This window comes from Gorilla gorilla, chromosome 1, assembly GCF_029281585.2.
Source record: "Gorilla gorilla gorilla isolate KB3781 chromosome 1, NHGRI_mGorGor1-v2.1_pri, whole genome shotgun sequence".
Lineage (NCBI taxonomy): Eukaryota > Metazoa > Chordata > Mammalia > Primates > Hominidae > Gorilla > Gorilla gorilla.
In genome coordinates this window covers 131447276-131474534 of record NC_073224.2, presented here as the reverse complement: position 1 = coordinate 131474534, position 27259 = coordinate 131447276, and the positions used below count along the sequence as shown (strand labels likewise).

Below are 27259 nucleotides of genomic sequence, written 5' to 3'. Positions count from 1 at the left end.
TGTGCTCTAGTAATGAGTGCGAATGTATACTTCATAGAGTTAATTGTAGTATTAAATGAGATTAATTGAGAAAATATTTGTAAAGTACTTTGCGCCTAGGAAACCCCATTAGATAGACCTTTTGCAGTGTTTCAGTTAGGTTACCCCATGATGGTAAGTTATCTAATAAGAAAGGAAGATAATTCTGAGTAAAAACTGGTGTTCAAAAGTTAGTGAAGCAAAGAATTACCTGATACTCTACAGTTTTCAAACTTTTTTGCAGCAAATCTTAAGCTCTGAACATATGAAAATGTGTAAAATGGTTATTATGGCCAGTCCAATGCATAAAGTGGTTTTTGTAACCCTCACACAAATTTAGCAGCTGGAAAGAAAGGTGGGACAGCGAGTTGATATGGGAAGGAAAATGTTCAGAAGACAAGGAAGAAATTAGAAAAGTATCACAATATAAACTTCTGTACACATCATGTTGATTGCATAGTTTTGTGGTTTTATAACTCTAAAAAGTTTTCAAAGCACTTGCCCATATCTCCATGAGATGAACAGGGTTAGACAGATGAGGATAGATTGTTATTCACATTTTATAGATGAAGAGCTGAAACTAAAGTATCTCACAAAAGTAGTCAGTGGCAGAGCTGGGACCACAGTGCATATCTTCTCCTGCCTGATCAGGGTTCTTATTTCCTCGTATTTCTTATATGAAAAGATGGATAATTCTTCTCAGAATGACAATGTTTTCATTGGAAATTGAAATAACTTTTTAATTTCAGACCCTCACTTTCCTAAGAGCCAACTCATGGAGTAATTTCCTCCTGGCTTCCCATTCATCCTTCCACACCGTCTCTCCCACTTTGTCCTACAAAAAAAAAAAAAAAAAAAATACTCTTTGAAGATCATGCCATTCAGTCATAACACTCTCTCCTTTCCTAATCTCTGCCATCTCCTGACCCCTTAGGTACCGTCTCGCTCCTATCCATTGATGACTTAGCTCCTGGCTCACAGTTTTTCTCTATATCTCTTCTCAGGTCATCATTTTTCCATAGCTTCACCATCTGTGCAGGCGAGCTAGCCTTGTGGACTGTCTTATCTATATTTTCTCTCCTGATAGCTGATCTTCTATGAGTCTAAGGCTTCTCGGTTCCTTAAACTCCCTATCTCCAGCAATATTTTCCTCCTCCTCATCTCGGTTCCTACTCCCATGGTCACACTCTAGAGTCTAGACCTTTTTACTCCTAGAAACTTCACCCCCAAAAAATTTCAATTTAAAGTTTTCTTCCTCCTACCACTATCTCTTATGTTTCCAGTCCTCTTAGTCTCCTACTCACTTAGCCATCTTTAACCTTACCACTCTCCCACTATCCATCAGCCCTAACTTGCTTCTACTTCCCTGTCTATCCAGCTTAAATTTCATGGGTCCATAAGGGCAGGAGTTCAAGACCAGTCTGGGCAACATAGTGAGAACCCCATCTCTTAAAAAAAAAAAAAAAAAAATACTCCTGGCTCCTCTGTCCCTGTCTCCCTGCATTGTCTGAATAATCCCCAACTTTTGTTAACTCAGTTATTAAATATCTACCCTTGCATGCTGAGCATTGCTGAAGAGAATCACACAACCAGACTAGCTGCCATTACTAAAGCCATGCTCACTGCCATCTGGCAGTCATACTCTACTTCCTTCATATGCTTCCTTTCTCAATTTTAGATATTCTGTCTCATACCTTTTTTCTCCTCGTATCCCAACACATTATTCTTGCTCTCAGATACTGACCTTGCCTTATCCTATTGAGAAAACAGAAGCCATTAAACTCAAATTCCCTCATCTTCCCATCATAGACTTTACCTGCCTCTCCCGCCTTATCCTTTTTGTCTCCTGTTACAATGGATGGCATGTCCCCTCTCCTGTCAGAAGTCAGTCCTTCCTCTTGGCTTCTGGAATCCAAAGTTTGCCTAATCAAGAGCTTTACCCCTTAGATTATCCCCTCTTCTCATCATCTCTACCTCGAATGAATCATCCTCATCAACATATAAAGAAACAGCTCCACTGTTTCCCATATTTATAAAGAAAGACAAAAATTAACCTCTCATCTTCTCCAACTACTGTCCCACATCTCTGTTCTACTTAACTATTCAGTTCCTTAAAGCTGTATGTGCCATCTCCATCTCCTTTCTGAGACATCCGTGATATTCAAGAGTGCAGTTTTGATGGAGTTGGAAAGCAGACCTCAGGGTTCTGTGAAAGAAGAGATGATGAGGAAATCAGTGCAGCAGGATAGATTTGGCATTTAAAGAGAAAAAATAGTCATGGAGGTGCTGGGATGAGGAGATAGGAATGAAATAAGACTATATAAGATACATGTCATCCATTAGCTGCAGAACATGCAACAATGTACATATTCTTGTATTCATTAAGACTATGAATTTTGCTATGTGCAGCCCTGGGATCACATCTCAGCTCTGCCCTTTACTAGTTATCTGGTTTTTAAAATATCACTTAATCTCCCTGAGGTTAAAATGAAAATAATTGCTCTCTCCTAGGAATACTGAAAATTAAAAGAAATAATGCATATTAAACACATAGCTTATGCCTGGCACATAATGAATTCTCAAATCATGATTGTTGTTAATGTTGTTGTTACTATTACCATTATCATTATTATTCCCATAAGAACATAAAGAGGTCCTATGACTGACTGTTAAAGGTAGTCAGCAACTAGAGAATAGCAGCATCTTAGAAAGTATTAGAAAAGCTTTAAATCCTGGCTGGGCACAGTGACTCACACCTATAATCCTAGCACTTTGGGAGGCCAAGGCGGTAGGATCACTTGAGGCCAGGAGTTCAAGATCAGCTTGGACAACATAAGCAAGACCCCATTTCTGCAAAAAAAAAAAAAAAAAAGAAAAGAATTAGCCAGGCGTAGTGTGCACCTATAGTCCCAGCTACTCAGAAGGCTGAGACAGGAAGATCATGAGCCCAGGAGTTTTAAGACTGCAGTGATCTGTGATAGCACCACTGCACTTCAGCCTGGGTGACAAAGCAAGACCTTATCTCAAGAATTTAAAAAAAAAAAAAAAGTTTTAAATTCTGATCTAAAGCTGGAACAAAGGTCAGAAGCTTTTTACTCTTAGAAGCCACCAGCTGGCATCCCTTGAAACATCAACGTGGCAACTTGAAGGAAAACATTACCAGACACTTAGGTACCACAGGAATTTGGGAGTAAAGACAGATAGATTAGCACAGCCACACACCCACAGGATTATTACTGGTGAATTATTATTGCTGTTTGTTTCCATTATTTCCATTCAGATTTTTGCAATTTTGAGGTTTTGAATGTTAAAAATGATTTTAATCTATATGGAGCAGTAATTGAATATTGAATATAACCCACTTCTTTTTTTTTTTTTTTTTTTTTAATAGAGACAGGGTCTTGCTCTGTTGCCTAGGCGGGAATGCAGTGGCATGACCATAGCTTACTTTAACCTCAAACTCCTCGGCTCAAACAATCCTCCTGCCTTAGCCTCCCATGGATATAACCCAATTCAACAATCATTTTATTTAATGCTTTCCCAATAGAAAATATCGGACTAAGTGCTGTGAAGGAAGCATTTTATAATTTTTTATAATCGTGATATTTCTTGTTTTATGTTTAGGTTTTGATCAGTATGCAACTGATGTCTGGTGACCCATGTTTTAAAACGTAAGTTGATACCCAATAAATGGATTATGTATCTAAAAGTATAAGAAAGATTTATTTGTTTAAATTTTTACATTAATATTTTGTAGTGCTTATAGGAAAATACCAGTTAAGGGATAGTTTCTTCCCTGGGAGACTGACCTGACCCTCTTAGAAGTTATGTTTACCTATTACCAAATGAGTCCTCCATACTCCAAATTATTAATGCTATAGGTCTTTCATCATCTTCAGGTTTTGCGTAAAATTATATAAGCAAAAATTTTTAATACGGCTTCTGTGAACATATTCATTTCTTCAATAAACACCTATTAAGTGCCTTACCATGTGTTAGGCCATATTCTAGATACTAGAGAAACAGCTGTGAACAAAATAGATTAAGTCCCTGCCATCCTGGAGCTTATATTCTAAGAGGAAAATGGACAATAAGCTAACAAGTAAATATATAATATACAAACGGTCATAAGCGCTTTGGAGAAAAAGGATGGGAGGGCCATCATGAAGAGAAGTGTTGCTATTCTATATATAGTAGTCAGGAGAGGCCCCCCCCCCCCGCCGGTAAAGATGATATTTGAGTAGAGACCTGAAGGAGGTGGGAAGCAAGTCACACTGGCATTAGGGGGAAGAGTATTTGAGGTAGAGGAAACAAGGACAAAGACCTTGAGGGAGAAATGTTCTTGGCACGTTCAAGTAGCTGCCTGGAGAGCAGCGGGTCTAAAGCAGAGTGAATTAAGAGGCGGGTGATAGGAGATGAGGTCAGATGATAAGGAGTCTTGTGGCCATTATAAAAAGGACTGCCACTCACACTCTGAGTGAGATAGAAAAGCTATTGGAGGTTTGAGCAGAGGAGTAAAATTATCTGACTTGTGGCTGCTAGATAGGGAATAGACAATCTGTAGGAGTAACAGAGAGGACAGGGACACAAATAAGTAGATAAAAGGCTGTTTTCAGTAATCCAAGGTTTTAAGCCTGAGTGACTGGAAGAATGGTGCTGTCATTTGTTGAGATGAGAAAGACAAGAGGAACAAATTGGGAGCTTGGGTGTTAGACGTTTTAAATTGGAGATCCCTATTTAACATCCAGGGGGGCATGTCAAGTAGGCAATTGGTGGATAGATCAACTAGAGTCCAGTGGGGAGATCTGGGCAGGAGATAGAAGTTTGGAAATTATTACATCATCAGCATACAGGTAGTAATTAAAGCCATGAGACTTGAATAAGTAACTAGAGGGAACGAGTAGAGATGGAAAAGAACCAGAGACTGAGGTGGGGACACCCCAGCGTGTTAGAGGTCGGGGAGATTGGGAAGAAGAATGAGCAAAGAAACCACCAGTGTGATCGGAGGAGGAAAGCAAAGCAGAGTCCTGTCCTGAAAACCAAATGAAGAAACGGCCTCAGAAAGGCAGGAATAAGCACCTGTGTCACACGCTGCTGGAGTGGGTCTCAGAAAATGAGGACTGAGGATTGACCTTTGGAATTTGCAGTATAGAGACTATTGATGACTTTGGCAGGCACTTTGGTAGAATGCCCTTAGACTAAAGCCTTTTGAGCATGGGTTAAAGAGAGTTTGGGAGGAGAAAAATTGGAGACAGTGAGTATAAACAATTCTTATGAGGGGTTTTGCTATAAAAAAGAAACAAAAAAATGGGTCATAAGTAAAGAGAGGATTTGGAGTAGGGCAGGTTTTATTCATTTTTAAGATGGAAGATGATATAACATATTTGAGTACCGATAGTATTGGCTCAACAAGAGGGAAAAACTGATGATCCAGAAAAGGGACTGTTGCTAGAACAGCGCCCTTGGATTGTTGGAGGGAGGAAGGCAGAGAACATGGCTACTGACACAGGTAGAGGAGAAATGGAAGCATATAGAAGTTCTTTTCCAGTTGCTTCTGATTTCTTAGTGAAATAGGAAACAAGATGCTCATTGAAGAGCAAGGACAGGGAAGATAGAGGAAGGGGTTTGAAGAAAGGAGAAGGTGTGCAGAAGTCCTCGCAGAGAGTGAGCGTGAATGGAACAGGGAAATGCAGGATTGCCTGTCAGCAGCCTTGAGGACACTTAATGATTAAAAATGAAAGTTCATTGATACCATTGAAATATCTGAGAAAAATACACATAGAAAACTAAAGAAAACATTACCTCCTTATGTATCAACTTCATGTTTTTAATAGCTGTAACTTAGAAAGCAACATCTGGCCGGGCTCAGTGGCTCACGCCTGTAATCCCAGTACTTTGGGAGGCCGAGGCAGGAGGATCACTCTACAAAAAATACAAAAATCAGGCGTGGTGATGCACACCTGTGGTTCCAGCTACTTGGGAGGCTAAGGGGAGGATTGCTTGGGCCTGGGAAGTGGTGGTTGCAGTGAGCCAAGATTGCACTACTATACTCCAGCCTGGGTGACAGAGCAAGCCCCTGTCTCAAAAAAAAAAAAAAAAAAATCCATTCTTGATTAAAACCACACATCTTCCTATAACTTAGCCTTCCTATGCTATCTTCTCATAAACCATGGTTTCCTGACTCCTTTATTTTCTGCTTTCTTGGGATTAAACCAATTTTGCTATACTATTTTTGGTGTCTCAGGTAACTGTTTTTCTAGTGGAGTAAGATTTAGGGTAAAATAAGAAAATGAGCAGCAAAACGTAGTAGAAGAAAATAAATTGATCATTCCTTCTCATGAACTTTTTATGGATATTCCCTTTCTTGCCCTTTCTCTTCCCTTTTCTCTCTCTACTTAAACTCACATATTGAAGAGCTTGAAAGTAGATCATCTAATGTTTTATATTGTCTCCATAAATTTAATTCTGACAATCTGGAGTTTATATTTACAGAGAAAGACTTTTGTAATTCGTAAAAATAAGCAGACATTACCTAATTCCAAATACATAAAAGTATTTTCGAGAGAATCAAACCCTCAGTAGTTTTTCTTTTCTCTTTGAAATTGTTCAAATGTCATTGAAAAAGGAGAAATTCTAACACATTCATACGCTTGCACATACTGAATATGTACTGAATAGAAAAACATTTTAACTACTGATGTAAAAAGTAAATTAGTTTTATCAAGTTATATTTAAATATATGTCAAATATGTAAAATCACATTACTTTAGAGCTGAAAAGAATGTTGGAAGTTGTCTAATCCAGTGATTTTTTTAGACTATTTAGCTACAAAATCCTTTGCTCAAATATATTATGAGGCCAAGCATGGTGGCTTATGCCTGTAATCCCACACTTTGGGAGGCCAAGGCAGGTGGGTCACTTGAGCCCAGGAGTTCACGACCAGCCTGGGCAACATGGTGAAACCCTGTCTCTACCAAAAAATAAATTAAAAAATTAGCCAGGCGTGGTGGTGCGCCTGTCGTCCCAGCTACTCAGGAGTCTGAGGTGGGAGGATCCCTGAAGCCCAAGAAGCTGAGGTTGTAGTGAGCCAAGATCATGCCACTGCACTCCAGGCTGGGTGACAGAGCAAGACCTGTCTCAAAAATAAAGCAAATATATTATGAATCCTAGTATATAAAATTTTACTTTATATCCCCTCCAACTTAGGTAAGATAAGAATAGATTTTCCATTGAGCACACTCCCATACCTACTTCCAGAAGTCCCTAAAGGAGATCATGAAACCAGTTTTAAAAGTGTTGGTGTAATCCAAGTTCTCATTGTACAGATGAGGAAACCGAGTAACAGAGCAATTGTGTGACTTTACTCAGTATCTTTGTCCAGAACGAAGATGTAAATAACTGCTGGAGGGCTTCATTCTACCATTCTCTGCTTTTGTCTATCTTTAAATTTTTCATGATATAAATTGTTCTAAATTTACTTGAGAAACAGGAGTATAGCAGATCCTTAGTCTCAAGTTTAAATCCTAGTTTTAATATTTTCTGAGCAGAAGATCTGTGACATAGATTGTATAATTCTTCTGAAGCACCAATTATATACCATAAGGCCAGAATTTATGAAGAAGACAGCTGGTAAGTCAGCCTAACCACCTACCCTAAACTTTATTGCATAGTTCTCTACAACTCATCAAACACCCACCAACTCTTGTAAAAGAATGAAACTCACTCTGAAAAGTGCTAATAAAGAAAAAAGATATTTTGAGAGAGAAAGTGTATACTCTGCTGGCATTTGGGAATCTGGTGGCAAAGCAGATCTAGGGGTGATATAAGTCTCTTGAATAGCAAGGTTCTGACGCGTTCATATTCCAAAAGGAAGGAAATTATCATTTGTGAAAATGATTTCACGAATGTTACTGTCTCTCAATTCTTAAAACAACTCTGTAATATAAGTATTATCCATATTTTTGAGTGAGGACATCGAGACTAAGAGGTTAAGGAATTAATTCTTCCAGGGTCCCAGGATGCAATCATTCATTCAGTACATGTGTATTGATTGCCTGCCACATGCCAAGACTTAACAAGCTAGAAAAGACCAGCCCCTGCTCTGAAGGGATTCACTGATTACGTGGGAGACAGGCACACAGCATACAGTGTCACTGGGGCACACAGGATAGGATCCCTAGCCACAGTTCTTTGAAAGCCAGGGAAATCTTTACTGAGAAGGGGACACTGAGCTAAGTTTAGGGGATGACTAGGAATTTGCTAAGCACAGGAGGTAGGTAGGGACACCCCAGGAGAGAAAACAGTGTGCACAAGTTTATGCCATCGTTACAGGGCATTGAGTATTTAAGAAATGTCAAGTAGGTAATGTTGTCGTTTTATGAGGTCATTTTTCGCATATTCTTAACATTACTATAAAGCAATCAAATTAAAGTAATCCCATTTCTTTTTCTATACTTGATCCACATTAAGTGATTTCAGATGAGAGATGTAAAAGCATTTTCAGAGCAAAAGGGGTAATAGAACAAAAACTGGCACATGGCAAGCACTCAGTGATTATTTATTCAACAAGACTGAATTGTCCAGGGAGGTAAGAGAGCTGCCAAGCCCCAGCTAAGATTTTGGATTCTAAATTTGCTTTACTATCAGTCCCCATAGTCAGTGAATTTTCTCCGTAATGCTTAGTTGCCCCAGTAATAGAGCAGTTAGTATAGATGGCTGATATTATCAAGGGTTGCAGTTCTTCAGCTTTTTTGAGACCGCAGAACAAGGGGTGCCAAATTGAAGGTGTTGCTTAAAGAGTTGTGGCTGTGGAGTCAGGCTGGAAGGGAGAATGGAGCCAGAGGGGAATAGAGAGGGAAGGGGCCAGTGTTTGGGAGTTCTGAGGGTTGGAAAACAGGTCTAAGACATAGAGGGGATAGGGACACTGTAATCAGGTCACCTGTGAAAGAAACTGGCATTAAAAAGGTAAGAATTTTTAGACATGCAGGCATGAGTCAGCCATCAGTGATTAATGACTATGACTGTAGGCTCCATTCTTTGTGTTTCTTCTGTGTATTAGTTTTTCCGACGAAATATTTAATGCAGGGTGTGTTTTTTTTTCCCACAAAGCTATTTTACATTATTTGAAAATACAGCCCGAGCGTGGTGGCTCACGCCTGTAATCCCAACACTTTGGGAGGCCGAGGTGGATGGATCACCTGAGGCCAGGAATTCAAGACCAGCCGGGCCAACATGGCGAAACCCTGTCTCTACTAAAAATACAAAAATTAGCCAGGCATGGTGACGGGCACCTGTAATCCCAGCTACTCAGGAGGCTGAGGCAGGAGAATCACTTGAACCCGGGAGGCAGAGGCTGCAGTGAGCCGAGAGTGCGCCATTGCGCTCCAGCCTGGGAAATGAGCGAAACTCCGTCTCAAAAAAGAAAAAAGAAAGGAGAAAGAAAATACAGCTGTTGGTAATTGAAGAGGCAGGTCTAGGCCAGACTGCAAGTTCTAAGGGATTTGAGTTTTATGCTGAAGGAGCTATGGAGGGGTTTTAAATAAGAGAGTATCATGTTCAGAGGCAAGTTTCAGAAAGACCACAGTGACAGTAGCATGGAGTAGAGATTGGCAGACCAGCAAGGAGACCCTTGCAGTCAGCCAGGAGAAAGGTACAAAGGCCAAAACTCAAGTAATTAGTGGAGATGGAGAAGAGATGATGAATAGGAAAAATACTAAATGAGGATCTGAGATTTGGAAATTGATTGGACATGGGAAAATGTTATTAGGAAGGAGGCAGAGGTGATATCCGTAATTCTAGTTTTGGTGACTTTGTGGATTGCAATGACATTTGCAGAGAGAATACAAGAAGAAAACAGTTTTGGGAAAGATGAGTTTAGTTGGGGATATATTGAGTTTCATGTACCTGTAGGACAAATACTTGAAAGCGTCTCAATAGGATATGTAAGTCTAGAATTTAGGAGATCCTAGGCTGGAAATAGTCAATAAATGCAATAGATTTAATAGCAGTCTTAAATGTCTCTATCCCCAAGAATCCGAGTAGCCTGAGAACTCCATTAAGAATAACAGGGTAAGAATTTAAGAATTGCCATAAAGCAGGTCAGCTGCATGGTTCCTTCAGCCACCTCCCTGTTTTATCTCTGGTCACCAAGGGATAGTTTCTGGGAAGATGTGGTTTTCCTCTGCAATATCAGCCTCAAAAGGTTAGGGATTGGCTGGGCATGGTGGCTCGCACCTGTAATCCCAGCACTTCGGGAGGTCAAGGTGGAAGGATCACTTGAGACCAGGAGTTAGAGACCAGCCTGGGCAACATAATGAGACCCTGTCTCTAAAAAAAAAAATGTTTTTAAAAGGTTAGGGATGTTTTCTAATAAAAATCCCTATGTTAAAAAGGAAACCCAATGGGATCACTAGTCAACAATAATTTATTGTACGTTTTAAAATAACTGAAAGAGTCTGGGCGCCATGGCTCACATCTGTCATCCCAGCACTTTGAGAGGCTGAGGCAGATGGATTGCTTGAACCCAGGAGTTCGAGACCAGCCTGGACAACATAGGGAGACCCCCCATCTCTGCAAAACAAATTTAAAGTCTCTACTAAATGTAAAAAAAAGCCAGGCATGGTTCTGTGTGCCTATAGTCCCCGCTAACTGGGGGACTAAGGCAGAAGGATTGCTTGAGCTGGAGAAGTGGAGGCTGCAGTGAGCCATGATTGCGCCACCGCACTCCAACCTGGGTGACAAAGCGAGACCCTGTCTCAAAATAAATGAGTAAAAACTAAGAGTATAATTGGACTGTTTTGTAAGAAAGGATAAATGCTTGAGGTGATGGATACCCCATTTACCCTAATGTGATTATTATGCATTGCATGCCTGTATCAAAATATCTCATGTAACCCATAAATGTATATACCTATTATGTATCTACAAAAATAAAAAAATTTTTTTTTTTTTGAGATGGAGTCTCGCTCTGTCGCCCAGGCTGGAGTGCAGTGGTGCAATCTCGGCTCACTGCAACCTCTGCCTCCCGGGTTCAAATGATTCTCCTTCCTCAGCCTCCTGCGTAGCTGGGACTACAGATGCATGCCACCACACCCGTCTAATTTTTGTATTTTTAGTAGAGACTGGGTTTCACCATGTTGGCCAGGCTGGTCTCGAACTCCTGACCTCAGGTGATCCACCCGCCTTGGCCTCCCAAAGTGCTGAGATTACAGGCGTGAGCCACTGCACCCGGCCAAAAATTTTTAAAGAAAAAAAAAACTGTTAGAAATTAAATTTACCCTCCTTGCTTCACAGCTTTTACATGGAATAGGAGTTTGAATTAACCAATGAAAATAGATCCATTACTACTCCCAGAGAATCCAATCCAAAAAACAAATCTAAACAACTGGGTCTCTCTGTAGACTCTCCCTGGGCAGGTGAACTGTTTACAGAGATGAAGGTAGAAGATAAAACTGTGGATACTATTTAAGAAGTGAGTGGAGCCAGCCAGGGAGCACAGTCTCTGAAGCAGGAGGCACGAGGCATTCTCCTCCCAGCCTGATTCAAAAGGGCTTGGCATTGCCTTCCTCAGCTGAAAGGTGCTGTCCTGAGTTGACAGTTAGAGCAACCCTCCCTTGACCAGTGCTGGGTTCACACGGACAGAGGCCTCTCTTTTTAGGACTCTATGGTGACAATGCCCTTTTCTTGTTATGTAAAAAAAAAAAAAAAAAAAAAAAAAAAAAAACCTTTTTCTCTTATGAATTTTATTCAAGTTTTGAGAAGATGCTTATACGTTATTTGTTGATCTTTGTTACTTTCACTCTCAAAGGGATAACATTACCAAGCAGTTTATGCTAAGGCTTACTAAGCTCACCAATCAATAACTATTGTAAACTTTGAGGCTCCCCCACAACTCCAGTTCGTAAATGTTTATTTACAGGCCTCCCTCCACTTCAATGTCTATACCAATTGCTGGTGAATCTGAATCTTTGCAAGAAGATAGAAAAGGTGGAGAGACTCTCAAAGTGCATCTTGGAATAGCAGGTATGGATGTGTGGCTTACTGGTTTTTTAATTTGTGAGAGACGACTTGATGCCCTAAAAATTCCCAAAGCCCTTTGGGAATTGTGTGGGTATTTGACTTGAAACAGGCCAATAAGAATCAACAGTTTTAATTATGTAATTCTTGGTTGATCCAGTGCTTTATTTTGTCTAAAGTATTGTGCTCTGACAGATTAAAAACTAGATGTTACAATGACACTCTCCTCACTGTATGCATCTACTCCCCACAGGTACAAGAGAATACCACAGGATTTTTTCCATTTTTCCCGTTCCATTACCCTGCAACTTCTGCAAAGCAACTTCTGCCTCTCGGGTGTCGCTCCTCTTCCATGAATCGCTTTCCCTCTGTCAATGGTTCTCAAGCCCTAATGTGCATCAGAGTCACCTGGAGGGCTTGTGAAAACACAGGTTGCTGGCGGCAGCAGCCGGAATGTTTGATTCAGTAGATCTGGGTTAGAGCCTGAAGTTTTGTATCACTAAGGCATTCCCACAAGACGCTGATGCTGCTAGTCCCTGACCACACCTTGAGATCCACATTTCCAGAGACACTTCTGGCAGCAGTCAGAATCTGCTCCAGAAGTAAAAGCATAGTGGGGATAATGTCAAGGTTGCAGGAGGAAAAGGACTTAGGAGCTTCCTTCTTTCTTCAGTATTATGTGAACAGGATGTATTGTTTGAAAGAAGGGAAAGGTGAAGTTATATAATTAACCCTTTCACTACCTTTTAACATATGCAAATATTTGGTTTCTTATAAATAATGGTGACTCTGAAATTTCCTGTTTTGGGATCAGTGGATCTTTTGGGAACTTGTAACCATTCCATTAGCTCCTTCTCTTCAGCATGTAAATATTCTGAATTCTTTCTCCTACTGAAAAAATGAAAACAAAAACTCCTTAGCCCTACATCCTTCTCTATCTACTGCACTCCCTTAGGCTCCAGCAGGCTGGCGCATGTGCTCACATGCTCTCTCTCTTCCCCCACTCTGCCCCAAATATAGATACATCTATCTCTCTCTCTCTCTCTCTGTGTGTGTGTGTGTGTGTGTGTGTGTGTGTGTGTGTGTGTTTGTGTGGAGAGAGAGAGAGAGAGATCAGCAAGAGATGATATATGTACCACACACTTCTTATAGCCAAACTTCTAGAAAGAATATACTGTCCATTTATTCCTAAACACATTAGCAATCTGGCCTCCATCATCTGCCCTCTCTTGCTGCTATCCCCAGATACATGATTGTCAAGTCCTGTGGACATTTGTTCTGGTCTTATCTGATGGCCAGTTATTCATTCTTGATGCTTTCTCTTCCCTTGGCTCCTACCTCTCTGACCTTTCCTTTTCTAGCTTCTTAGAGGCTTCTTCATCTTCCTCCAACTTCCCTTTACATACTGATGTTCCACAGGGTTTGGTCCCCTCACTTCCTTGAGCAATACCATCTATACCCTTGGCTTTATCTATCACATAAATGTAAATGTGATTGTGTGATGTACATGTGATCAAATGCTTTGGGGAAAGGTCCACTTCATACCAAATGTAACACTGAAATCCATCTGTTTCTCTTTCTACCCAGCCAGAGTCTAACTAAGTTCTTCATGATCAGGTCTTATTTATTTCTGTATCCCCAGCAGAAGGCCCGGGACACAGTAGATGAGTGACTGTTGAATAGGCATCCTCAGGTGTCTCTAATTCCGCATATCTAGCACGAGTCTTCCTACCTTTCCTCCTGTCTTTTCTACTTCAGTTTTCCTGACACAAACTTCTCCTTTCTTATTGAGTCCTGCTATTTGTGCCTATGAAACATCTCTCACTCTCAGCTGGATTATTTTGAAAACCTTCACTCTTATGCCCCCTGTTTATCCTGTTGCCAGAGTGTTCTTCCCAAAATGTAGATTTGATCATGTCACACCCTTTCTTAAAGCCACTGAACTGTTTTCTTCTTTAAACTCATAGAAGGTTCTTCATCAACAGGCATCTACTCATCTTTCTAGCCCCTTTTCCCTCGGTTATTATACTCCACTACCCTATATGCCAACTTTACCAAACGATCTGCTTCCCTACAAAGAAGGCATGCTCTTCCCGGTGCCTTTCCTTGCTCATCTAGCTCAGGAGTTCCTATACATCACTCAAGTCCTGGGGTTAACCTCCTCTGTTACCAGGTTGTGTCAGATGCACTGTCCTTTGGAGCTCTTAATAGCTGCTTTTTTGTGCTTGTATTTTTGTACTTACCACATTGTATAAGTTTTGCTTCTACCTCTGAACTCTAAGCATGTATTTTGTCTTATTTTGTACTTCCTATACCTTGTACAGTATTAGGCACCTGACTTGGTAAAATATTAATAAATATTGATTGAATGAATAAATTTTGAAAACCAGAAGATATGTGGATGACTTAAGATCTGGGCCAAACCCAGAAGTAAAGAGCGCTGCATAACTCGATATGAACCAACTTTTTGAGTTCAGATTTTGCTGAATGTTTGCGTTTGGACCACTTATACTCTGTCCAGAAATGAGAAACCTTTGCAGAAGGACCAGGTTACTCCAGTATTTTCCTTGTTTTGCAGCATTTGTTGGTCCAACTGCATGCAGTATCATTTATAGAATAGCTGCTATAATAGCTATGTTACTCAGTTGCTTTCCTTCTGCTTCTAAGTTAAAAACAGTTCTTGTTTCCAATATGATTGTGCCCTACGGAAAATGGTCACAGTTCTGCATTCTCTGGAAGAAGCCTGGCTCTGAAAATATGTAATTGGCACCTGGAACATACACATGATCAGAAACTATTAGAAATGGCTTTGACACTGCCTTTTGTACATTTACTTTGAATCTGAATACTATAATCACTTTCTTAAGAACTTTTATTCTCAGTGCCACATCCCATGCTGTGTTGATTTAAGCCACAGACATTGCCCAAATTATAGCCTAGCACTAACAACACTAACATTAAAGTAATAGAGTACTCTTTAGCTTGCTGTTGTGATGGATTTTTAAGGAAGCAGTATTTCCTTAGAAACCACACTAAAACCTACCAATTTTGTGAACATTTACAAGAATACATCTGAGTCATTTTTATTAGAGAAATACTGAACACTAAAACTGTAGCAGTTTTAAGATAGAGCAGTTAAATGTTTTGAAAAACAGGAGTTTATTGCATAGACTGAACTAATAAAGGACTGAAATAATTTTTTAATGTTATGAAAAATATAATTCTTCAGTGAACTAAGTTATTTAAATACTTTGTATATCTTGCAATACAGTTATTTCCATTGCACTGACTTAAAAGGATGTCCCTCATTTTGTAACTTACTGTTTTGAGAATGAACTTGGCAGAGTTTATAAAGTCTGCAGAGTAGAATACAAATTGACCATTAACTTTTTGGCAATAAGAATGACATCATGTTATGACATATTACAGATCTTTCAGCAAAGAGTGCCTCTGTTCCAGATGAACTTGGTGCCTGTGGACATTCTAGAACATCAAGCTATGCAAGCCAGCAGTCAAAAGTATCAGGTAGAGGCTAACAGTGAAGTTGAATTCCTTATTGTTCCAAAGGGACTTGAAACTGCTGTGGTGTGGGGGAACGATGTCAGATTGCAGAGTGTTTGATATGAGTATTATATCCAAGGTGATTTTCTCTGACAGGGTATAGCACGTGTCACTCCCGGTCATCTAGTTTCTCTGAGCTCTGCCACAGGAGAAATACCTCAGTGGGAAGCACATCAACAGGAGTTGAAAGTATTCTAGAGCCATGTGATGAAATTGAGCAGAAAATCGCTGAGCCAAATCTTGATACAGCTGATAAAGAAGATACAACTTCAGAAAAACTCAGCAGGTATCCTTTTAGTTTAAAGAATAAATTTTAATTTTTGAAAAACTTTGTTTTCATAACATAATAAAAAGGAAAAAATGTAATTCTTTTCAAAGATGCCCAGTGAAACAAGATTCTGTAGAATCTCAGCTGAAGCGAGTTGATGACACCAGGGTGGATGCAGATGACATTGTAGAGAAAATATTACAAAGTCAAGACTTCAGCCTAGATTCCAGTGCGGAAGGTGTGTAGGTAACTGTTAAGCATAGATTCCTGCAATCCAGGTTTTTGTAATCTGTGTAGTCAGCAGTAAAGAGGCTCAGAACATCATAATACTGACTGTTGCATATTTGTATAGTAAATTTCATGCCCATAAAAATCTCAAGATAACTTTATAGCTCATTTATTAATGAGAATGAATATTGAATTTAGAAAAAGAACAAATTTTAGTTAAAAGTGATCAATTTTAAATAAAACATTTATTGTGTTTTTAATTATGCCTAGATGTCTACAGCGTTCGTATACCTAATGATAGGTATCTACATCTGCTTTTGTTATCAGTGCTTTAAGCCACTGTTGTAATTTGGAGGTGGTCTTAGAACAATAGTGAATAATGGAATCCTTCATTCCCTCCTTAGAATTTTCACTGAAACTGAAAATTTGTATGCCACCAATTTGAAAGGTATAATTACTCATGTTGATGTGAATAGAAAGCACTTAACAGTGGACTTTTTTTCATTATGTAGTTGGATGTACAGACAAATAATTAAACCTTACTTTGGAAATTTGTAGGAAGAGCTATCTCCATTACTCAGTTAAAAAGAGTTTTAGAAACATTGATGAGAAATAACCTTTAGAGTATCTTTTAAATTGCCTATTTTAAAACATGTATATAACTTTGGTTTTTAAGTTGTTTATTTCTCTAATAAACAATTGTAAAATATGAATTATTACAATATCCATACTATTTGACAATAGTCTAATAATTGTACATGTAACAAACATTTTAAATGTGTATTGCAGAAGAAGGACTAAGGCTATTTGTGGGTCCTGGGGGAAGTACAACCTTTGGCAGTCATCATCTTCCAAATAGGTAAGTAGTACAAATAGTGTCTTATTAAAATATAGACTAATTTTTTTAAAAAAATCATGAGTAGAGGATGATGGTTGCAAAGTTTGTACTAGGCTGAAGCAAGGAAACACAGATAGTAGTAGTTACATGAGAAGAGTTACAGCTCTTAGTGTAGCTCTCAGTTTTCTTAATTCTGGGTATGTTTGACATTATATTTTATAAATTAGTTTTTAATTTCCTTAGAAATATTTTTAAAGTGTATTAGTCAAGGACCAGTAGACCATTGGGAAAGTTGCAAAATAAAAGGACACTTAGAGAAGAGTTCTTAGTCTTTTAAAACATTAATTTTTTATTAATTTATTTTCTAGAGACAGGGCTGTTGCCCAAGCTGGAGTGCAGTGGTGCAGTCATAGATCACTGTAGCCTCAAACTCCTGAGCTCAAGTGATCCTCCTGTCTTAGCCTCTTGAGCAGCTGGGACCATAGGCATGCGCCACTGTGCATCGCTAGTCTGATATTTTAGGAAGAGCAAAGCAAAATTACATTTTCAGTCAATGATCTTATCTTTTCTGAGCAGTTACACAGCCACTGAGCAACTTAAGCTGCTGTTAACCTTTCTTGTACTCTCCTTTTCTCCACCCCACTGCCATACATATTAAAACCATCATTCTCAGCAAACTATCGCAAGGACAAAAAACCAAACACCGCTTGTTCTCACTCATAGGTGGGAATTGAACAATGAGAACACATGGAGACAGGAAGGGGAACATCACACACTGTGGCCTGTTGTGGGGTGCGGAAGCGGGGAGGGATAGCATTAGGAGATAAACCTAATGTTAAATGACGAGTTAATGGGTGCAGCACACCAACATGGCACATGTAAACATATGTAACTAACCTGCACGTTGTGCACATGTGCCCTAAAACTTAAAGTATAATAATAAAAAAAGAAAAGTTCTGAAAAACCAAATACCATTTTGCTAGTTATTCAGATGCAGATGAAGAAAAGTCACCTGCCAAACTTACACTGATTATCAGCACTGCAGCAGATAATAGTGAGCACAGACACCGAGGACAGTGTAGGAATTCTAATCACTCACTTGCTCCTTAACAACCTGCTCCCCACACTTGTGTGCACCCCTAATTCCATTCCATGTCGTATTTATGTAGAGTCCCTGCACAACTACAGAGTGAGTCACAGTTGCAGGTGGATAGCCCCTTGGACCAAGACAGTTATTGTATTCTCTCGTGGTCAAAACCTAAAAGAATTTTGCATTCATTTCTTTTACTAATACTCATTTTAATGAGTACCTCCTGTTTGTCCAGCACATTACAAGGCTCAAAAATAGACTAACAGCAAAAACCTACATCAACGATTAACTACAATCAGATATCATAAGTAGGTAAGAGAGAGACATATAAAGCTACTTTCAGGGAGTAATGTGAAAAAGGATTTACAGAAGATGTAACACTATTTAGATCTTTGATTGACTCATCTGCTTATTAAATTCAGTAACTGTTTCTTGGGCCAATTTGTAGGTAAGGATGCAAGTAGAAAAGACCCAGCTCTTACCCTCTGCTGGCTTATGGTCTAGCACATGGGGCTGGCAGGCTATAGCCCGTAGGCCGAATTGGCCCACTGCCTGTATTTATAAAGTTTCATTGGAACACAACCATGCCTGTTTATTTGTATAGTGTTTACTGCTGCTTTGATGCTACAGTAGCAGGGCTGAGTGGTGCAGCAGAGACTCTGTGGCCCGCAAAGCCTAAAATATTTACTGACTCTTTTTTACAGATGAGATGGACAAACTAAAAGTCATAACATTATAATAAATACTGTAATAGAGGGAAGTTTGAGAGAATAGAAACAGGATCTCAGAGTTCACACTTGAAGAGAGACTGGGAGAATAAAAAATAAGTGGGGGGCTTATAAGGTGAATATGATGAATACAAATACTCCTGGTAACAAATAGAATGAGTTTATAAGTACAGTAATTATGATATATAATTATATCATAATAAACATATAGCAATTATAGGTAGCATTGAGCATTTATTAGTTATGTGCCAGGCACAGGTACATATATATTTTTTATTCAATTCTTATGTAGTAGTATCTTTCAGTGCTCACAACATACTACAATTAGTTTGGTGTTTTTTTAATGGAAACAAAGATACAAAGAAGTAATTTTAGGCTGGACATGGTGGCTCACACCTGTAATCCCAGCACTTTGGGAGGCTGAGGCGGGTGGATCACTTGAGATCAGGAGTTCAAGACCAGCTTGGCCAACATGGCAAACTCCCATCTGTACTAAAAATACAAAAATTAGCCGGGTGTGGTGGCGGGCGCCTGTAATCCCAGCTACTTGGGAGGCTGAGGCAGGAGAATCACTTGAACCCAGGAGGTGGAGGCTGCAGTGAGCCAAGATTGCACCACTGCACTCCAGCCTGGGCGACAGAATGAGACTGTCTCAAAAAAAAAAAAAAAAAAAAAGAAGAAGAAGAAGTAATTTGCCCAAGGCCTTAAAACTAGTAAGTGGTAAAACCAAGATTAAAACTCATGTCTCTTTGAGTCCAAATCCCATTGTACTTAACCAGTATATTTTACTGGCTCATTAATAATATAACATAGTTCAGGTTCTTCTGAGGAGAGGGGGTTGTGAAAGGGTATTTAGGGGCATGAGGTTGGCAAGCATCTCTGAGCTAGGTTGTAAAGGGCCTCACTTGCCATAACAAAGTTTCTTCTTCTCATGTGCACAGTTGGGAGCCATTGGCCATCTTTACAGGGAAGTGACCTATCAGATTGGCATTTTAGAAAAATAACTGGCCATAATTTGAAGGGTAGATCAGAGCAAGGAAAGACCAGTAGCAGGGGGAACTAGGTAGAAAAGTAACATTTATGAGGACAGTGGTATGAATGATGGAGTGAACATGTGTTTTTGAGTTAGAGACTTGGGTTCACATCCTAGCCAGACCACTTTTGGGGCCTGAGTAAATCACTTAACTTCAATAGAACTTTAGTTACCTCTGCTGAAAAGTAGGAATAACCATGCCTATCTCATGGAGTAATTTTAAAGGGTAAATGACATAATATACTCAGTAAGCCCTGGCTTTACTCATTTAGGTACAGGAACAGCAGAAAATATAGTTCCAACCAAATGGAATTTTTTTTTCTAAGAGATAGGGTCTCACCCTGTCACCCAGGCTGGAGTGCAGCGGCACAATCTCGGCTCACTGCAGCCTTCAACCCTGGGCTCAGCCTGCTGAGTAACTAGGACTACAGGCGTGCACCACCATGTCCAGCATTTTTTTTTTTTTTTTTTAATAGAGACAGAGTCTCACTGTGTTGCCCAGGCTGGTCTCAAACTCCTGGCCTCAAGTGATCCTCCCACTGAAGCCTCTCAAAGTGCTGAGATTACAGGCATGAGCCGTTGTGCCAAGCCTTCAACCAAAAGGAATTTAAATAGTAAATGGTCAAAGGCATGGGCTGTCTTATCAGACTGCCTGGGGTCAAGTCCTAGCTCTTCCACTATTGATTGATACTGTTGACCTCTGTAAGTCTCAGTTTCTTTGCCTATAAAATGAGAGTGATAAATAAGATCCTGAACTCATGGGATGTAAGATTAAATTAGATGACTTATGTAACGTTTTTTGGTTTTCATTTTTGAAAGACAAGGTCTCACTCTGTTGCCCAGGCTGGGGCGCAGTGATGTGATCACAGCTCACTGCAGCCTCCAATTCCTGCACTCAAGCGAACCTCCTGCCTCAGCCCCTGAGTAGCTAGGACTACAGGTGTGAGCCACCATGCCCAGCTTTTCTTTTTTAACTTTTTGTGGACACAAGGTCTTGCTGTGTTGCCCAGGATACAGCCTGGCCCACTTGGGTTTTCTTACTGGGACCGGCATGCACCTGCCTGCTTTCCTTTAGGGACGTTAAATTTTTTCTGACAAGAAGTCTGCGTGTATTTTTATTTTATTCTTCTGTATGTGATTTGTCTTTTATGTCTGGCTGCTTTTAAGACTTTCTGTTTATTACTGGTTTTTAGCACTTTGGCTATGATGTGCCTTGATATGTTTTTCCTTGTGTTTATTCTGCCTGAGGTTCATCAAGCTTTTTGGATCTATGGGTTTACAGTTTTCATCAAATTTGGAATTCTCCAGCCATTATTTTCCCCAACCCCTCCTTCTGTTATTCTGATCTACAAATTCTAGTCCCTAGCCCCTCTGAGCTTTGATCTCTGACTCCTTCACTCAGAGAGACCAGCAGGCTGTGTTTGGGGTCTTCCTCTCTGCACTGCAGGCTCGGAAGATCCTGAAGGAAACTGCTTCAGGCAGCTAGCTGGGGCGGTTGTCGGGCTCTCTTCATTTATTTCTTGTTTCCTGGGACCACAGTACTGCACTGCCTGTTGTCTAGTATGTGCAAACTGTCATTTCACTTATTCTATCCGGTTTTCTAATTATATAAGGCAGGAGGGAAAGTCTGGTTCCTGTTACTTCATCATGGCCAGAGGCAGAACATATTTAAAAGGGCATCTAAAAGCCAGTGTGCCATGCTGCCCACCATGGTTTCTTCAAATTCTGATTTTCTGTAGGATGAATGGGTGCTCACTGGCGTTCTGTTGAGGAAGTTCCTATTTCTTCTGTAGAATGAATCTGTGAGAACAGGAGTTTCTGGGCAATCAACTGAGAAGTCCAGCCAAGTCCATGGTGGGCTAGTAATCACTACCTTACTTCTGTTGTTTAGAATTTCCTCTTAAAATGCCATTAAGGAGAGACACTAGTCATGGTGGTTGCTTCTGGGCTTACTAAACTCAGGCACGCTCATGGTAAAATGACAAGTAGTAGGGTATACCCTAACATCTTGACAACTTGGGAAATGGGTACCTGGTGGTAACTTCAGGCAGTAATGGGCCAGGCGTGGTGGCTCATGCCTGTAATCCAGCACTTTGGAAGGCTGAGTTAGGAGGATTGCTTGAGCCCAGGAGTTCTGGTTGCAGTGAGCTTCAGTCATGCCACTGCACTTCCATCTGGGCAACAGAATGAGACCCTGCCGTGAAAACGCCACAATATTATGACAGCTGAAGACCATCATCATTAACTCAGTGCAAGTCCTGATGCACTGCCAGAGTCAACATGTGCTCTTGGATGAGACCTATTTTAGAATGAATAGATAAACATGTTTGAAGAGCATTTCTTGCCACCATTTGTCGATAGGTCAAGAATTGGGGAATTCTAATAGATTATTGTGGGAATAAGTGTGAGAGAATCAGGATCTAGGCTAATCCAATGTATTAATGATAAACATTTAATATTTCACATAGTTTCTATCCATGATGCCTTTAAACCTTATGGAAATCAAATCTAGTAGAAAAATACCCAGTGCCCCATCTCTCCAGGGGTAAGGTTACTTGGAACAGTTTCAAACACTGCAGCTCAAAATTTTGAAGTTTTTTTCCACTGCTGTTTTAGGGTGGGGTCTGGAGCTTATGAACAAGTTGTGATCAAACGCTAGAAGTCAAGTCGGTGAAAACATTTCCTTGTGGATTTAAGATGTGAGTAGTTGATGTATCAAGGCATTTTATTCAAGCACTTAATAGAAAATGAACCTCAACTATCAAGAGGAAAGCCAATGCTGGTTTCTTCTCTGGAAGGACCCACCGCCATCCTGTACCAGCCACCAAAGGGGAACATCTACATGGCAGTCTCCAGGCACTGTGCCACTGTGTGCCTTGGAAGCACCTGGCTTCTGTGGTCACTGCACATCATAATGAAAAGCCTGCTTTTTCTTTCAGAACACCCCAGCGGAGAAAACAGCATTATATACATCGGAGTATCATTTTAGGATTCAAGTGTAAAAATCTGTGATCAAGAGGCTCAATAGATTTGGGCTCTATGGTTTGGTTTTTTTAGTTTGAGAGACAGTACATGAATATAACTTAAACCCTATAGATTTTGTCAAGATAGTTATAATTCCTGTTCTGGAAATCTTCCCTATTACACTACCTACAGCATTGTATAAAGTGTGGGTGTTCATGCTTTGGGAAAATGTTAGACTACAATTTACACATGTGATGTGCTTATTCATAATTCTCAGTGTATCAGTCATAAATGAAATAACAAGTGCATTTAAGTCTGAGATACGTGAATGGACGTAATGCCGTTATGCAGTATATATTGTTAATTGTCATTAATATTAGATGAGCTGCAGAACCACCCCCAAGCAGTACATAAAAGACTCAAAATAAGTTTAACACTTACTGTGTTGGGCACCCTAACAGAAGAGCTATCTTAACTCATTGAATATTAAGATCTGCTGGTTTCAGGAGTCAAAATGTAGAAAAAGAGGAGAATTGAAATATGGTCAGAAACAGAGAAGCCTTTTCTATGTAAATTCAGACTTATCTGAGGCTAACAGTTTTCCGAAGTGGTGGTGGGACAGCTGCTTGCCATGACTGATGCAGACTACTAGGTTTCCATTTTAGCTCTCTATAGGTACTGTTTTCTTCCCCACTGTGTCGAAAGTGATTTGTTTTGAAGCAAGAGTAGAATATAACATCTATCAAATATAGCTTTTAAAATAATACCTGGTCTGGATCCAGTTGAGCAGCACAGCAGATAAACCTTAGAGTTTTTCTGTTCTTACATGACGGTTTCCATGTGGAAAGATCTAAACTTTCTTGGAATCACTATTAGTGAAGAAAAATGTAGAATCTGTATAACCAGTAATTCCCCAATTCTTACTTTCAAAGTCATATCCAAGAAAGACAATACGTCAGAATAGAATGACTTTGGTCTAGGTGTTTTCACGTTGGCAAAAATAAGGAGGAAATTATATTATTTTAATATCCAAATTTAAAGGTTTGGAAAATTTTGAATAGTTAATATTAGAACTTTTGTTGCTGTTTTTTATATTTCAAGGATTGAGTATTCTGCATTAATCCAATACTATTCTAACAAAGAGATTCTGGAAGTTTTTAAAAGATGATACCCTGTTTCATATTTTGAATGTAGAGAGACTCTGAGAGAGAGAATGTTCTGAGTTATTATACTTTTTATTTTTTAAGATTTATTTTTAAGAATAAAACATTGACCTGAACATTTTAGCCTAACCAAGGGACTTAAGTGGTAAAAACTTGCATTGTGTCTTCACGTGAACTGATCCGTTCATTATATATTATGGGAAAAATCAAAGAAAGTTTTTTATAGAGATATGAAGATATTATTTAGAGAGATATTTATTATGACATTTTTTAAAAACATATTTTTCTATTTTCAAAATATTATTTCTAAGCTATATTTTTATTGGTGCTGTACAAATGATTTTGCAGTTTTGAAAATGATAAAACTAGATTATAAGTGGGGTTCAGTGAGGACATTCATCAGACAGGTAAGAGGTGCTGCAATCAGGGTGATGCCCATCTTACTCATCCTTGGCTGCCCTTGGTCCGACACCTCTCTATACAAGACTGGTTCTCAGTATTTTAAATGGTACAGAATTCTTTTTAAAAAGTAGAGAGATTTTGAAAAGCATAAAAATCATGCCTTTATAATCTTAGCAGCCATCAGATACACCTTGATTTATGTAGTAGTAAATATAACAAATATTTTAATAAATAGAAACACTGATAAGGAAGAAAAAAGAACGAATGTCTATGTCTTCTGTAGTCAGCAAAAGTCTGGATCCATTTTGTTCTATTTTGTGTTCCATTGGCACACTTTGTGTTCAAATTTCAGTGCAGTCCTTTCAAAATACTCGCTAAGGGTTGCCTAAGTGTCTGCCTTACTTTCTGATTGTCCTTTTCTGAGAGCATGGTTAAGAACATCTTAACCATATAGCTGTTGAAAAAATCTGTTTATTAAATAACAAGTTCACTTCTGTTTATGTTTTGAGTTTAGAAAATTTGACTTGAAAATTTAGATTATTAATAAATTTATTTTTAAATATTAAAGTCAAATTTCAAATCACCCAGTGTTGAAGAATTTGCAGATGTATACAATACTTTTTCTAATTATGTCTTTTCTATCTCCATGCCTGGCTTTTTCTAATTATATCCTAGAGAAAAAGACTAATGGTATTTCAAAGCTGTGTGTTTGTGACGAGATAAAGAAGAGTCTTAAACATCTTGTCTGGGAGAATGCACAGGCCAGTCAGGAGACCCACCTCCTCCTGTGCCCTGAGCTGCTGAGACCCGACAGATCATGAAGGCTAGTAAAGGGCAGAGAAGGCCCTGAGCCATCAGTTTACACTCGAATTGTTGACTCCCCTTTGTGGTGTTTTTGAAGGCTGCTTATACCAACAGCTAATGTGGATTAGTGCTTATGATCTTGAAAAAGTCTTGACCAAGAATCCTAAACTCCACCACTCCTCCCATTCCAGCTTAACACTATCAGAATAATATCCAAATTCCAGATTTTTTTCTTTTTTACTTTTTTTTCTTCCTTTTTTAAGAGAGACAGTGTCTTGCTCAGTCACCTAGGCTGGAGTGTAGTGGCGCAATTGTAGCTCACTACAGCCTCCAACTCCCAGGCTCAAATTATCCTCCCACCTTGGCCTCCCAAAGTGCTAGGACCACAGGCATGAGCCACTGTGCCCAGCCTAATTTCTTTTCTGTACGCTTTTTTTACAAAACTGTGAGCCACAGAGGTTGACCACTTAGCCAATTGTTGGCTAGCTAGAAGGGAGAAAAAAATCTCCAACTAGCCTCCAGACAAAACATACTCAAATTCAAATAGCAGTTAGTTTTAATTATACAGAAGTAATTTTAGACTTTCAGATTTCTATGCTGACTAGAACACTTTGCAGGCTGAAGCTGACATTATTACCAAATACTTCATTTAAGTACATACTCTGAAGTGTCAGGCTTCCAGTATATATAGCAATGCTCTGAGAGACAAACTGGGCTCATATGACGGGGTTGCATTTTATTTTCTTAACAGGTCTTTAAATTGGGCAGTTCTGAAATTCTGTTTGGTCAGTTCTAGATGGTACGTCATGTGAATACAACCAAGCACTGTAGCTGAAATTGTGTTATGCCACTACTCATATGTTGTCTTAGGTACTATGCATAATGTTAATAGCTGAGATGTTAAAGAATTTGAAGTCTAAAATATAAAAGATGAATATACCCATATTAATCCTATGTTAAGATGCTCTGGAAATAAAGGCCTTCTTATTCCCTTACATATGCGATTTTTGTAAGATAATATATACACAGTATATTTTAAATGTTTGTGTGGGTGGTCTATGTAGTTACTCCCCATACAACAAAGCTGACAAAATTTTTAATTTTCACAATGTATTCTGCATTTTCAAATGTTTATCTTGTGTATATAGCAAAGAAATTATCTTACTGATATGCATTGACCAAATCCCATGGAGAAAAGACATTTAGATACATTTCATTTGAGGCTCCCCTTCCTCTCATGTGTTTGATTTTTTGGAAGGTGATACAGTGTGTGGGTAACCATGCAAATGTTTATGAATAACTTTACTGAAGTGATTCCATCAGTATTCTGTTCTAATACTTGGAGAATGACCTTCATATTTATATATTTTATTTCTTTGTTTCAACTATCCAGTGATAATTCAGGAAATGTTTCCTTTTTTTTTTTTTTTTTTACAAAAACTAACTTTTTATTTGTAAAATGTTTGTAATAATGTAAAGGTGAACATGTTCAATAAAAATCATATATTAAAAGTTTAGATGTTCTTTATCTTTTAAAATATTAGTTAAGATTCCATCAGAAAATTGTGCCAAGGTAAGAAAACAGAAATGAAAGAACCAAAATAACTTATCCCTGAGGGTTTCTTTATTTATTACCAGGGAGCATGGGACAGATTTGAACACCCCCAGTGGCGGATTTCTCTTTGAACCCTTGGGCAGCCCATGCAGTGGCATGGACCTGGGCTTTGGGTGAGACAAACCTGAGTCTGAATACAAACTCCCCTCTGAACCTGGCCTCAAACTCCTGAGCTCAAGTGATCCTCCCACCTTGGCCTCCCAAAGTGCTAGGATTGCAGGTGTGACCCCATGCGCCTGGCCTGAACCTATTTTCTAATCTAGGATGGGCATAACACCAACACTCTTATTGGGTTGTGATGAAAGACACGGGCATTATTGTTAAGAGTATGCTACTTTCTAGGTGGTCCATCAAGCCAAAATTTGCCTTCGTATAGCATCTATACACATATACTAATTTCTAGTGTTGGACATACAGATGCTTATTATATGTGCCACTATTAGCATATACCCAAAAGAAAGGAAATGTGTGTCCGGAATTGGTGGGTTTTTGGTTTTACTGACTTTAAGAATGACGCCGTGGACCCTCGCGG

At 39.2% G+C, this 27259-nt stretch overlaps 1 protein-coding gene across 1 annotated transcript in view; it reads left to right on the top strand.

Annotated features, from left to right (window-relative positions):
* The window catches only part of EEIG2 (EEIG family member 2), a 75495-nt gene extending 48871 nt beyond the window's left edge, over positions 1-26624 (top strand). Inside the window, exons 5-11 of the mRNA XM_004026235.5 lie at positions 3643-3689; positions 11936-12039; positions 15463-15558; positions 15691-15880; positions 15973-16100; positions 16880-16949; positions 22396-26624. Of these exons, the coding sequence (XP_004026284.2) occupies positions 3643-3689; positions 11936-12039; positions 15463-15558; positions 15691-15880; positions 15973-16100; positions 16880-16949; positions 22396-22438 (678 nt within the window). The 3' untranslated portion in view covers positions 22439-26624. The remainder of the gene's footprint in view (positions 1-3642; positions 3690-11935; positions 12040-15462; positions 15559-15690; positions 15881-15972; positions 16101-16879; positions 16950-22395) is intronic.
* Positions 26625-27259: the final 635 nt, after the last annotated feature.